Consider the following 16057-nt stretch of genomic DNA (forward strand, 5'->3'; position numbering starts at 1 on the left):
ATTTTGAATGATGTGAAATAGTTCATAGTTGGATTTCTCTGTTAACAGGTTGTCTGGGTTTTCTAGATAGGGCTATTATAACACAGTACCCAAACTGGGTGGCTTAAAATAACATAAATTTATTATTTCACAATTCTGGACAGTAGATATCCAAAATCAAGATGTCAGCAAGGCATGCTCCCTCTGAAGTCTGTGAGAAAGAATCTATTTCAAGACTCTCTTTTAACCTCTGGCAGTGGCTTGTCAGGAATCCATGGTTATTCTCTAACCTGCTAATAAATCTTCAGAGGTACTATTTGGAAATAAGGTCACATTCACAAGTCCAGGGAGAACCTGAGCATGTCTTTTTAGAAGACAAAATTCAAACAATACCAGTGAAATTTTGTATCTTTTCATACATTTATTAAACATTCTAGTTTTCTCTTCGATGAATTTTCCAGGTCATCTACTCAGCTTTCTTTGAGGTTGTCTTTTTCTTAATGCGATGTAGAAGTTCTTTATAAATTCTATGTCTCAATTCTTCATTAAAGAACCTCTACATCTCATTAAGAAAGTATCATAAATATCATACATATGTACAAACGATCATGAAGTCATTCTCTTGTTTTTTTTTCCTAAAGATATGAAAGTGTTGCATTTCACATTTAGACCTTTAATCCATTTGGAATTATTGCTTATAAAATGATATAAGGGCCCACATAAAAAGGCAATTTTTCTAGCTCTACATATCGGCTGATCAATCTTGCCCATAGATATGTAATGGCATTTCTGTCATGTATCCGGTGTCCATATTTCTGAGATTTCTAATAATCTTTTCTATTAGTAAATTGTCCCTCTCTGCATCAATTCCAAAGTCATGATTTCTATAGCTATGTATTATTCTTTATGTACAAGATGTTGTACAGCATGTTTCATGTTTTCAATATATTGGTTTCTTTTTTATCATTGCTCTTTGTAATTTTTTGAAAATAATCTTAGAAGACTTTTCTTGCATGTGTCCTGTGTGATGGGAGTCACATTTCATTCTTTCCATGTGAATATTCCATTTTTGCAGCATTATTTAATGAATTGTTTCCTTTTTTGAGAGTGCCTGGGTTGGGGATCAAACCCAGGTCTCCTGCATGGTAGTCAAGATTTCTACTACTGTACGTACTTAGGAAATATTTTTAATTACATATGAATATCTCCATTTTTTAATGTTCTATCTCATCATCACATTACATTTAGTCCATTTGCATTTGTTTTTATCACTAATATGTTGGACATATTCTCAGGCCATATTATTTTTAGCAGTGGCAATTAAAGTGTTGAGTATAGAACAGATAACTTACAGAGAGCTGCTTGATCAGACTATTAAAAAAATAAGGAAAGAGCCCTGAAAAACTGAGGAACAGAAACCAAAAGAGAATACACATGCACACATACAAAAGCAGACAAACAAAAACATGTAGTGCTGAAAGATCATGAAAACTTAGGACTGGACAGTGCAGAAGCCAAAATACAACAAATTAAGGAGTGACTATGAGTGCAAGTGGGTTATAAAAGAGTAAAGTACTCTCCACTACTCTCAAATCTATAAATGTCAATAAGGGAAATTAGAGTTTATTCACCAAAATCTAGGCACTAGCTATATCAGCTTTGCTGTGTAAAAACACCCAAAATCCAAAAGCCTAATATAACAACCATTTATTATTAATTCAGTAGCCATGAGGTTCAGAGTCAGATGACCTCAGCTGGGCTTGCTCAAGCACCTGTGGATTAGTGGACCATTAACTGATCTAGGCCGACATCATGTAGGTCTCTTGGACAATGGACTCTGTTCCACAATTCTCCCATCCTCCTCTTGGAACAAATGGGCTAGCCTTACATGCTTTTCCTATGGCAATGGCAGAAGTGCAAAAGTGTAAGCCCCAATGCAGAGGTCCATTTCAAGCCATTGTATGTGCCATGTCTTTTAACATTCCAATGGCCAAAGCAAGTCACACAGTTGAGTTGAGTGACAAGTGTTATAGAAAGTAGTTGGGGGTTGAGGGGAGGGCACTAGAAAGTTAATTGGAAAAGGATGTGGATATAGGAAAGGATGAAGAACTGGGTCTTTATAAAAAAGTGTTACACTACTCCTCTGTGAGACAGAAATGAAAGATACTGCCGAAGGGACAGAGTTTGAGAACAACTGAAACTTCAAAGAAAGTTACACAGGTTTAATTTCAGGAGCTGGGTTGATTATAATTTACTAAGTGCAATTGTAATAAACTGTATTGCAACTCAGTGAAGAGTGAGCTCGTAACCAGAAGCATAATAATTAGGTTAGAGCAGTGGTTTACAAACTGGGGTGTTTGGTGCAGGAAGAAAATGTTAAAATCTTTATATGTATATAGCATTCCTCTTTAAGTATAAGAACTAAATGAAGATCTGTTAATAGGAAGCATACGGAATGATATTGGCACTCTCACTCCATCTATAAGTGGAATTATAGTCATGCCTGTAATATATCTTGTGGGAAGAGAAGGGGCCACAAAACAGAATGGTTGAATGATGTCTTACTCATTTGCTTTCAGTGTATGGGATGTGTACCCATTTAGGTGAATTCACAAATTGCAATAACTAATTTTGATTATAATAACTCTAACAAAAATAGGCAAATAGCTTCAAAAGATTACTGATAAGACACCATGGATTAAAAAATAACACAACTAATAATTATACAAGCTCAAGTGGACAACGAAAAAAAGGAAGGGGTGTCACTTCTTCTATCCCTAACATCAGCTGTTCAGTAGTCACATAAAGAATGGTGAACCAGTCAACTCAAGTTGATTGATTTATTTTATCAATGAGATTTTTCAAAGATATGGGTTTATGCCAACCGGGTTTTTTTTTTCTTTCTTTCTTTTTAGTGTGGGCGGGCACCAGGAAAGGAACCAGCGTCTCTGGTATGGCAGGTGAGAAATCTGCCTGCTGAGCCACTGTGGCCTGCCCACGGGTTTTAATGATGAGCTTAATCTTAAGAACATATTCTATCTTGAAATATTGGTTAATGATAGCATAAGGCCATTTCAAATAGTTTATCACCTAAAAATTAAGATCCAGAGCCTGTCCATGCCTAAAAAAAAAAGATTAAGATCCAGACTGTTCAAAATTGGTGGATGGGTTTGAAAAAATTTACCATCACGATTTAATAACCAATAACTAAAGACACATTTTTAAAATCTGGATTTACATACCTTTTTCAGCCATAATAATCATTAAAAAACAAGTATTAAAACAATACTTTAGAGCCTGATTTTTGAATTTCTGTGTCCATAAGAAAAATTCTAAAAAGTAATAAAACACATTTAAACATATTAATTGCTAAAAATATTATCATGGGCCACAATTTTAATTGGGATCAAAAGTAAGTGCATGCCATTAATAAATATAACAATTATTACATTTAGAAGTACTTACTTTTATCTTGATCTAGTCCCTCTTAATTTCTGCTTTAGTGTATACTTTATAATATTTTAATATATTAGTATAAAAGCATATAGATATAGATAAATAAAGACATAAAGAAATAAATAGAATTGGTTCGCTAGCTTTTGCATGTCATTGTCTAGGTTAAAAAGTTAGCAAAAGAGACATTTCAATAAAAAATGTTTATTGTATATCTACTAAGTACCACACGATTCCATAATTATTTATTTGCATGTGACTCATTAAATGCATATATAATGAATATCCTCAGTCTTTGAAAAGAATATTATTCAAAAGTTTCCTTAAAACTTACTTCAAGCTTGCCACAATTATACACTTAAATAGCAATTACTTTATTTGTGCATGACAAGAAAACTGCCAGGAAAATACAAAAGACCACAACTTCTTACAAACTTAAGACTTAAACCCATAAATCCAGGACCTAAAATAAATAAATAATAATATAGGTATACAATCCCTCAGTGCATACACAAATGACTCATGAGCAATCTTAAAACAAACAAATAAACAAACAAATCCACAAAGATGTAACAGTATGTGGTAATACTATGTTCTATGTATAGGAGAAAGGTAAATGGTTGAGTAAGACTAAAGAGTTGAGGGATATATATACTCTAAGGTTTGAAAAATTCTGACAGCCAGCTTGGTGACTTGCCCAAAATATAGGCTTTTAGAGGTCGAACCCAGACAAGAATGCAGTTTCCAGTCCAGTGTTTTTATCAACCCTAAAAATCTCCATTTAAGAAACTCCTTAACTATTATTTCTATAGTTTGTTCTGAAAATGCTATCTTTTGCATAGCGTATTGTATAAACATGATTTCAAGGACTCGTTAACTTAGTGAAGATGGAATTTTTTTAGTGTCTAACTACATTAATTATAAATCAGTGCTTGTAGCTAACTTATGAAGAATTACAACTACTCTCTAAAACACATCCAACTAGCAGGACCGCTCTAGGAGGGATTTCTCACACATTTTGATTTATTGAGTGTATTTTAAAGTCAAATGTATTTCATTATACATTTTTTACTAAGAAAAGCTAGTCTCCTGTGAGTAAACTCCAATCAATATGCTTCTATGGCAGGTTCTGTAATGAAGAAAAAATGTGGTTTATGAAGCAGATATGTAGCAATTAACTAAACGACAGCCTTGGAAGGTACATGATCGTTAAGCTCAGATACTTACAGTCAGTACTCAAAGGAAGGTGGACAACAAATTTAATACAGTATAAGCCTTACAAAAGTTGCAATAAAGGTGAGAGGTTTAAGAACCAATCAGTCAGGTGCCAATAAACCTAATTAGACAAAACCACAGGCTTTTATTATATACAGAAGCTCACATAAACAGAGATTGCAGAATATGGCCAATGGATGTTCTGACAGTTTGGAGGTCAAATATTTTGGGTTTTCTCTTTGAAACTAGGGGCCTGGCAGGTTTTAATAAAAACCTAAAAACAGATACTAAAGATTTGTATTCTAACAATAGATTACTGAACTATAACTAATAAAAATATTCCAAATGATGAATAGCTATAACCATATATAGACAGCAATTTACTCTGATACAATTTAAGGCATTTGTAATTCACAATAGCTTTGTAAAATATGTAAAATTATTCCTATTTAATAGATGGGGAAAATTCAAAAGTCACATTTGCTAGCAAAACAAGAGCCAAAACTTAAAACTCAAACCTTATGACTCTAAACACCATGCTCTTCACATTATATCATAGAAAAGGACAGGAGATAAGGATGAAATTTCTTTTTCCCATAGGCTAGTAAAGGCACTAGTTATGGATTATGGAAGGTTACAGAAGAACTTACTAGCAGGGTTATGACTAGAGTTTTAGAATCTCTGTTACAACCTTTCATTTAAAATGGACTCTAACACAAGATTAAATAATAATAATAATAAATTGTGTAATAAGAAACACCTATTCAGAGTGTGGACTCTTGAGTCAGGGAGACCAGGGTAAAAATCCTAACTCTGCCACCTATTACGTGCTGACTTTAAACAGTTCACTGAGCCGATCTTTATTTCAGTTGACTTATCCATAAAATGGAATTAACAATACAATTTACTTCCCAGAACTCTCATAAGGATAATGTGAAATAATATGTGTAAAGCTCTTAGAAAAATGTTCGGACACCAAGGAAAGCAGCCTGACTTGAATCACCATCAAAGAATCACCACCACCACCATGCAGCACACACAACACAACGGTGCCCTGCCAAGAGAGGGGCACTCAGCAGCAAAAGGTGATAGAGTTGAGTGTCAGGGACAGGGGCAGGGTAGAGTGCCACAAGAGTTTCATCAGAGAGTCTGTCGCCTGTGTTTTTGATGATTTATCACTGAGAAGAAATAACAAGCATGCCCCATGAGGAAGTCAGCATTTGATTGCCAAAAAAGAACTACTAGTAGAACCAGCAAATAAAAAGGTATTTGTCTCCTTTTTATTGCAATCTCCCTTCCCCTTGACTTAACCCTGGAAGACTCTGAAGGAAAGAGGAACAGGATGATCATGTCCTGTTCCAAACTGTACATCCTTTAACTGTGAAACAGGTTGAAAGTAGAGAACTAAACTGCATAAGCAATTGTGTTTAAATTGGATTTGTACTTGAAAGTGAAAGTAAAATGAAAGCAATGGGATATAACTGACATACTGTTAAGATGAAGGGAGGTCCAGAGGTGATGTGTTGTTGAGTTTGATCAGGTGAATTCCCAAAGCCTTGGGATAAGTCTGAATACTTTCTCATTGCCTCAAAGGTTCTGCATGATCTCTTCCTTATTTGTCAAGCTTCGTATCTAGCAATTCTCCCCATACACTCGATGCTGCAACCATACTGAAATTCATCAGGGTCTCTCATATGTCATGATCTATTTTACTACACAAACTCAATGATCTCTGCAGTGTCACTTATTCACCAGCCTGTTATACCTGGACAACTTTTACTCCACAAGGACCATGGCCACTTTCTTGAATGCTGACTCCCCAGCATCTAACAGAGTGCCTGGAATGTAGGAAATACGCAATAATTAATCCATGAATAAATGAATAAGTGAACTCAGAGGAAATTAAATATAGTAACAAGGACTCTGAGCAAGGAAGGCTTTAGAAGGAATAAGCAGAGGCAGATGGTGGAAAAGCTTTCAAGTATTTTATGGTAAATAGTCACCTGCACGTAATACCTAATCTTTAAACACACATGTGTGAAGTGCCTGGCATGTATGTGCATTTGTGCGCATGTGTGTGCGTGTGAATCCTTGTGTCTGTGTAACTATACCAAATTAATCACAGTAGGCTTTTATTCTGTATAGTTGTATTTAATAAATTTATGTAAAGATAAATTACATTTTAAGGAAGGCAGCATATATTTAAGAAGTCATGCAATAATAAGTTCTCTGGTAACAGAAATCTAATATTTTTTTTAAAGTTTTATTTGGAGAAGCTTTTCAGAATTTTTCAGACAATTGGTTATAACTCTTCATGATCAGACTCTGAGTGTATTTCCAGCCTCATTGTTCTCTATATCCCCAAGAGCATTCTAGGCTCCAGTCACACATTTTACTAAATCCCACAAGCTAGTCCAAGTTATAGGCTAAACACTCTCCCTGTTATGTATCTGGCCAATCTGTTTGTCAATCCCACCCATCTTCCTTTCCTAGAAACCTTCCCAAGCTCTATTTCTTCTACCCACATCCCCTCTGCTACCTATCAATCCATTAATTTCAATCAAAGCATTATCACATTTGTTAAAATTAACAATTTTTAAAATCCATCTCCCCTACTGTGGGCTGCTTGAGGGCTAACACTGGTTATACTTCTGTATTTCAGTTCACAGCTATGTGACACAGTATACACGCAGTAAATCTTGATTGAATAAACAGGTGCAAATCACACCTTCAAGTAGCTCAGGTGGCAATGAAGATGTGTAAATATTTTTACAATTCAATGTGCACAGTCATATAAAAGTTCAAACACTATATAGAGGAGCACAAGGAAGAGAAAGACTGATTCTGCTTGGAGTAATCTAGAAAGGCATAAGAGAAATGAAAGTCAAGTTTGACCTTGAATAAATAAAAGATCTCCAGGTGGCAAAGAAAGAGGAAAGCATAAAAGGTGCAGAGAAGAACATTTGCAAAGCCAGGGAGCTGTTAAGATCATGGCAGGCTTAAAGAACTGTAAAAATAAAAGCTTCACTGATCATTATAATGCATTCCAGCTACTACCCTCCATATCTCCTCCTCTCCTCAGCCACGCTGCTTAAAAATGTTGCCTCCACTCTTTCTCCATTTCCTCACCTCCCACATGCCTCATCCCACTGCAATCTGGTTTTGCTTTTACAACAATCAGCAAACACCTCCTTGTTCTTAATCTAACGGCACATTTAAGTCTTTTTTTGGCTTTCCCATAATATAGGACACTATTTTCTTTCCCTACTTTTGCAGTGCTATTTTCACTGATTTTCTTAAATCCACAATCTACTGATGCAGTGGGAAACCCTTGGGAGGAACCACATAATGGGATCTGAAACCTTCTCTTGATCGCCAACAATTTACATTTAATGATGGCTCCTGGAAAATGTATGGGAACAAGACTAGTGTATTATATATATTATTGTTAAGCAATACAGAATTTGTTTGCCCTTCCAGAAATGTAGGTTCCACACATGGCAGCCTGGAAAAAGAACATGTAACTTCTTCAAATTGTCCTTAAAGAAATCACACCATGTTTAGATATCATACTTGTTTCTTATTTAGTTTCTTCCAAAGATAGGGGTTCCTAGAAAGGAAAGGGACCTGAATATATTAAGTTCCTACAACCATGCTCCCCCTTTCCTTAGAAAGGTAATGGATGGAGTCAAAATGGCTCTACTTCCCCCTTTTTAGAACAGTTATCCCACCCCCTAGCTAAGACTTTGCTGTGGGCAAACTCTATGGGTCTGCCTCATCACCAAATGAACCATATCTCTTGCAGTATACAGAATCCCACTTTGGCAGATGGCTGTACATGATACAGAAGATATCTGACCATTGCACATCATTACATTAGAGAAGACATAAAAGACAATGGTCTCTGACTTTTGTTGTTAGGGATCAAAGTAGAGTCTGGCTCAGAGAAGGAAAACGCCCTTCATTTTCACAATGTCACTGGTTGCTCCTTCTTAGGCTTCTCTGCAAGCTTTTTATCCTCTTCCTGTCCCTTCAATATTGCTCTTCTTGAATTTCTAGACTTTTTTTCATTCTAATATTTTCCTTGAACAACTTTATGTAGGCCCATGGTTTCAAGGATCATTGGTTAGCTTCCCAAACCATTTCTGCCACAAATCCTTCTCCTGAGCTCCAGGTTTATGCCTGTTACCAAAACATCTCCAATTAAATGTCTCACAGAGATCCCAACTCAACAGCCAAAACAAAAATATCCATTCCCCTAACAACAAAATAAAGGGAAACAAAAATTTTCTTCCTGTGTTCCAAAGCCAAGTGAACGGTAGCATGATTCACCCAACTCCCCAAGCCTTCTTTCTTCACTAACTCAGTCCTACAGCCAACAAATCACCCAAATTCTGTCAATTCTACCATGTGAATAGCTTTTAAATATTTTCAGTTCTTCCCATCTTCAATACCATGCCCAGTCCAAAAGCATCTCTTGTCTAGAACACAAGAGCATTCTAACTAGTTTTTCCTTTCCCTGATCCGAATTCTAAGACTACAAAAAATTGGACCTTGTCATATACCCTATATATTATGCCCCTAGTCTTCTACCAACCCTGTGATGATACTTACTGTGCTCAGTATAAAGTAAAATTCTTTAACCTGTTAAAATGCCCCACAATTGCCATGACCTTCAATTCACAACTAGGATTCCACAGATTTTAGAACAGGCACAGGAAACAATTGTTTTAATAAATACTGCAAATGATTCAAATGCAGGTGTCTATGAACCCACATTTTGAGGGCCATTATTATAAATCTGGAAGCAGCTGAAAAATATTTGCTAAGTGAATGACTCTTCCACAAGTCTAACTCCTTCTGATATTTAAAAAATATCAATAACCTTGCAGTAATTAATTTCTTCCACATTCCGACTTTCATTTGAATAAACTTTATTGCTTTATTTTTTACATACAGCATTTGCCATGTTTTATTAAACAGTTTTCCTCATTTAGCTCCATATACAAATGGCAACTTCTCAGAGGTGTTAGAAGATTAGTCCAGAACTAATTTGTAGCTATAGCACTCACACCTGAAGAATATGCATACACCATGAGAATGCTTACTAATATGGAAAAGAAAGCCTATGTAGAAAGCAAGAAAAAATTAAAACAGAAAAGTGAGTTATAAATTACTAAAATGCACATGCTTACTACAAACTTCGTCAATTTGTCAGCTACTAATGCATTCCAAAGTTTAATTACCTTCTTATCATGAATTTTTTAAATGTTGAGATAAAAGATTTTTAACTTAATTGCAGCCACCGTAATTAGAGTCTTTAATTATAATATAGATCTGCAACTTTCTTTGGAAAATTACACTGGCTGATGGCTCTAAGATAGCAGTTATTGTGAGAGAGAGTGTGTGTGTGTACGTGTGTGTGAACATGTGTGCATTTTCTTTTGGTTCTTAATTCTTTTTGTTATGTTGCTTTTTCCTTTCAGGCTAATGTCACAACAAATCTGCATCCCTGACCTGAACAGGAGGATTTACGGGCTTAGGTTTTGCGCCTGAGTATGCACACTACACAGAAATAAGAATGAATCAGCTAGGCTACTAAAAGGGAAATTAAATTTATTCTTTCCTTTCTTCCCATTAACAAACTGTATCTTTAAGGCTTAGATATATTCACTTCCACTTCTACTTATGGACGTCCTTAGCAGTGTTCTCCCTGCTCCTCACAATAAAATTTAACTCCATTTAGAGTGCTGCAGCTGTTTGATTTCTTAACCCGGCCATCTATACTAACATAACATATTTACCTTTCTTTTCCAGTAAACTTATATCAAGATGGAAAAATTACCTCTTTTGATCATCATGGAAACCAAATCATTTCTCTTCATAAAATGTAGTGCACACGCCTTTTAATTGAGCTCTATATTTCCTAACAAACTTTCAATACAAGAAGGTGTGTGTGCGTCCGAGCCTATTTTCTGTATTTGCCATTTCTGTATTGCTTCGATTCCACTTTTTACCCTTTTGAGTATTTTACTACCTTCTAGTCACAAATAATTATTTATATTAGATTTGTCCAGTTCAAATTATTGGTATGGATTCTGTCTCTGGACTGGACTCTGAACACATGGTAAGAATATGACCACCCTTTGGCGTCTTTGTGATTTAATCAGACTTTCTCCAAACAACTACTGGTAAGACTGGGTAAACCAAGGTGAATAAAGATATGGAAATAAGGTAGGAAATCTGACATGAGCAAAGAGAATTCTTCATGACTGGGTTAGGCTAAGAGCATTGAGGGAAATGAACCATTATGAAAAATGCCTACGGCCTGAAGCCCTTCAAGAGCCTACCAGAATGTCAAACATACATTTCATTTTGAGAAATCTCTCCATATGTAGTGTCTCTCTTTCACTGAACTAAAAAGTAAAAAAAGGAATACATTTTTATTTAAAAGTTCCCAACTGCAATTTCATTCAACTCAATTTAACCAACATAGTTTGGAATATGGTACATTTTAATGTTCGGCATAATAGCCTTAAAACAATGATGAGACCAAACTTTTGAGTTGAATTCAGATATGGAAGATTTAGTTCAATTAGATATGTTGCGAATCACAGTACACCTAATACCAGCTATTAGCTTTGCAAATGTGTATTAGTGATCCTAAAGAAGATCAGATCAATGAGAGTTGGAAGTGTGAGGCCAATCCATTATCACTACTAGGAAAAAAATGACTCCATAAATTTTGCCCAAAATGCATGAACTGAGTTTGTCGAAAACCCCAAAATACCAAACATGTCTTAAGTCTAAAGATATATATGCGTGTGTATTATTTTTCAATTTTTTAGATGAATTCTCTTTGCAAGACAAAATAAAATAGAAATGCCCTAACTGTTGTCACTAATATTCACAATGCAAAAATCAGCAACATTAAAATTTCATTGATATTTGGGGGGCCTGTACCATTTGTCTTTCTTTTTCTGCTGGTAATAAAACACCAATAATAGCCATGTAAAAGCTAACATATATATAAAACTCTGATAGCCTCTCAATGTAGTGCTTGAGAACATTCTGACTCTCTCCACTTGATTTCACATAGGAGTTAGTTCCTTATTTTGATTATCCTTATGGTCAACCAGTAATGTTTAGAATACACACTCTGGCTAATTATATACCTGCCATCTTTTAGAGCTCCTGTCCAATTAAATTGACCACTAGAGAAAGGCAAATTAATATTTTAGGTTACAATTTAAGAGACTGCAAGTGGGGGGAGGGTTGTATTGAAGAGTGGAATTTTTGTTGTTTCAGAACTGGTCTAAGGCCCAATGCTGAGGGGGAGACAGAGAGAGAGAGAGAGAAAGAGAGAGAAAACAAAACTTACATCTTCACATATTTAACAGTTTTGGGAATCAGCGTCTCTACAAAGGTGGGAATCATCTCCCACCTCACACTTTCAGCCCCCCAAGTCAATGTAAGAAAAGCACTGTAGGTAGGAGAAATTGTTCTGATGGAAGGAAATGCAGATTTTTTGTGATAAAAGTAGCATTTTCTGCTCCTTAAAGGAAAGGAGAACAGAGAAATGGACTAATAACTTTTATGGGGACCTGTAAAAAGGGAAACCTTTTTTTATTGTTTGTTTATCCAAGTGAAACCACCCCATCCCCCCCACACACACACACATGCAAACACACACACATGTTGACATTCCCCTTGGGTTACAAAGCAAGGAAATACACTGGGGAGAGATGGCATGCTAAGGGATCTCCTGAAAGAGCAAGGGCATTTCCTCTCATTACTACCTTTTTGAAGCCAGAGGGAAATGGATGTCTAAACAGCCATCAAGCCTGGAGCAGATATTGCCCAAAGAACAGATGAAATGGGGAGCCACAAACTTGCCAGGGAAGAAGAACAGTGCAAGAGACACTCACACTAGGAAACGCCCGATGAGGAAGGGTCACCTGGAGAAAGCGGCTGACTCTCACAAGGTACTAACAAATGAAAAATGATTTTAACAAAAGGTTCTATTACAGAACACTATAGTCTGCTGTAGAAATGGAGATCCAATCCCTAAAATATATAGCTTAAGCAAGAATCTTTTGATATTTCTAGCCAACCAGTTTCTAACCTCCGAGAACAAATTTCCTCTCTTACTCATTTCATTTAAAAGGAAAAAAAAAAAAAAAACATAACCACGTTTCCACAGAATTCAAGACTTTCAACATTCTTTTAATTGATTTAAACATATCTACTGTATATGCAGATTGTATTGATAACGATGCCTCGAATTAGTCAGCTCCTGGCCTCATTCAGTATGTAGAAGAGTAATCTCTAAGTAGGTATTCCAGCCTACCCAGAAGAGAAGTGCAAATTGCTTGAAATCATCAATCATCACGTTAGGCTACACTACCCAACATGATTGAAATGTGGCTAGTCCAAATTGAAATGCTCTCTAAGTGTAAAACAGATTTGGAAGACATAAATTTAAAAAATGTAAAATATCTCAAAAGTTTTTTATTGGTTACATGTTGAAATTATAGTATTTTGCAAATAGTGGTTTAAATGAAAGTTATAAGTGTTAAATTAATTCCACATGCTTATTTTTTTTAATGTGGCTAATACAAAGTTTAACATTTAAAATACAGCTCACATATCTCTTATGGAAAGTGCCAGTTTAGAAAACGCACTGCTTTCCCTATTGGATTCTGCTATCCATAAATTTCCATCCATAAACACATCAGCAGAAAAGGGAAATGTGTGATGGTGTCAGACAACAGAAAATAGCTGGTTCCTTCCCCCACTCAAGCTACTGGTCTGCCTGAACAGGAAGGACAGGAAGAGAGCAGCCCTGGCTCAGAGAAGAGTAAGAATTTATTAAAGAAGCGTAAGTAAAAATGACCCTTATTTACAAAATGTGACTAAAAAGAAAAGAAAACCTTGGAACGTGGCTAGGAGAAGACAGATCACCAGAGCATGCCTGGGGCAGGTTTTGGAAAAAAAATCATCATTTTATTTTTATATTTGAAAGCAGATTCTTCAGTAAGCCAGTTATATGTTACTTATATGTGTCACTGAAATTAAGTACGTTCTTTGGACTTTTTCTTAATTCAATTTCACTAAAGTACTGGCATCCTAATCCTTTAGGAAAATCCATTAATTGAGATGCTTATGGCTGCTGTAATAGGATGACAGTTTTGGCATAACAAATACATCAGGAATCTTCTCTAGTCTACCCAAAGACGGGTAAGGAAAACAGAAGTCACTCAAGGGCTCCCAATATTAACATTACTTGCACTTTATTCCTATTGTCACACAGTCTTCCACTTGCTCTAGTATCAATCTATTTGGGTTTATACACTGTATCTATAGCAGCTACATATGAACCCATTACACACTGTTTGCTTCTGGATATATCTGTTGAAACATTTAAGACACCTTATTTTTTCCACTAAAAATAATTTAAATGACACGTTTTAAGGTTCCACTGGAAATGAGCATGGAGTGACAGTCATTTCTTCCATTTAAGACTCTGAGTTTCCCAAACAGAACAATACCATGGCTTCCAGAGCTAATTCTTAACATCTCATAATCCTCTTAGTTAAATTAATTCAAGCCTTTTCCACCCCAACCTCCACCTTTAGCATAAAAGACATTTCTTAACAAGGACTTGCAGAGATTTCTCACAATAGCCTTGCGGATTTTGTTGAAATACTAAAAAGGTTGAATAATTCCTGATATGACTATAAGGCCACCTGATAAAATAAATTCAATTTGTGTATAGAGTAGAAAATCTTTACCTCACTAACATTTTAATTGTCTTTAACATTTAGTTCTCTGTTATTTTAAATGCATGCACATACTCAGTATAACATCAATAAATCCTGCTAAAAAGTTACTTTTAAAAACACATATAGAGGCCCTTAAATCAAATCCAAATATACACTAAGATAAATCATCATTTTAATTTATATTAACCAGCACTTTTATGCGTGGAGAATAATTTCTTAAAGTTAAAAGAAGACACTGAAAAATGATTTCAAGAAAAGTATTTATTACAGAGCACTTTAGTTAAGAGTAGAAATGGGAGACTGGTAACTAAAATGTTATGATTAACCAACAATGTATCTTTGACATTTCTAGCCCACAGGTTTTGAGCTCCCTGAATGAATTTCCTCTCCTACCCATCTCAGTTAAAAGAAAGAAATAAACATCATTTTTATAGAATCAAAGAATGTCAAGATTCTAGTACTCTTTAGATTGAATTATATGTATCTATTGTAAATGTAGATTGCGTTGATAATATGACAAAGCAGCCACCTTATGTTGTGACAATCAGAAGGTTTTCATTTATAACACTGCCCATGACCACATGCTGTAATGAACAGTTGCTATAAAACTGTCGAAACTTTACTTAAAGGAAATCAAAGCAGGTGCCTTAATCTAGGTAAATGGTCCTCAGTTACATAATTATTTTTTATTTAAACAATTGTTTGGCACACTGTAACTAGGTAGACAAGTTTAGAAAAATATATAAATTTAGTCAAAGGACTGATCTAAAGCACTCGAGCTGGAACACAGTACCACAAAAACAATCAGATGAACATCGGCAACTCTCCATGTGTGTTATGTATCTAATTAGTCATGAGACAGATATATGATTCATAACACTAAAAATATTTTTTTTCCAAAATTATGCTCCACTTTCTACTATGTGAAGTAAAAATATGATTTAATAAAAAAAACAAAAAAAAACTCACCATATCTGTATCTGAGACAGGGCCAAAACTGGTCACGTAGATGTTAGTGAAGACTTCAGTAATACTGTCTGACATAAGGAAAAGAGATTGAATAGAGACATTATATAACAGGGAACCAGAGAAGATAGAAATAGTAGAGTACATGGTATGGTTAGAAAGCTGTGTGATAATTACTTTCTTTTCAACTTTCATGATTGATAAAAATAGCTATAACTGTTCAGTTATTCAACAGGTTCTCACAGTCCTCAGTGCAAACTGCCTAAGACACTGCTACTTCGAAACTACACTTGATTAGATCATTCTGCTGAAAGCCTACATTGCTCATAATGAATAGTTTCTTAGAAGTCACCTTAAGTGAGTCAATTTACAATAAATTTATCACCAGTACTAAAATTAAAGCATGTTTGAAATGGTTCTAAATTAAATTTTTAAACTAAATGTTGAAGATGGTACATGACGGTACAGACTTTGTTTGTAGATTGTCTATCAGCAGAATTCCTTTATAAAACACTAAAACAGATAGTTAATCATCATATACATAATCACATTAATATAAAACCTTTATTATTAAGTGATATAAAACATAAAAGCAAAAAATTTACATTAAACACAGTGCATTATTCCTAAAACAAGCTTGCCTTTAAGGTTAAGAAGGC

The 16057-nt window shown here is 35.1% G+C and overlaps 1 protein-coding gene across 4 annotated transcripts in view; it reads right to left on the reverse strand.

Moving 5' to 3' along the window:
- GABRA2 (gamma-aminobutyric acid type A receptor subunit alpha2) overlaps positions 1–16057 on the reverse strand; it is a 158639-nt gene that overhangs the window by 78953 nt on the left and 63629 nt on the right. For all 4 annotated transcript variants that reach the window (XM_077136780.1, XM_077136779.1, XM_077136781.1 and 1 more), the window contains exon 4: positions 15402–15469. In XM_077136780.1, the coding sequence (XP_076992895.1) occupies positions 15402–15469 (68 nt within the window). The remainder of the gene's footprint in view (positions 1–15401; positions 15470–16057) is intronic.

The sequence above is a fragment of the Tamandua tetradactyla genome, chromosome 19 (assembly GCF_023851605.1).
Source record: "Tamandua tetradactyla isolate mTamTet1 chromosome 19, mTamTet1.pri, whole genome shotgun sequence".
Taxonomy (NCBI): Eukaryota; Metazoa; Chordata; class Mammalia; order Pilosa; family Myrmecophagidae; genus Tamandua; species Tamandua tetradactyla.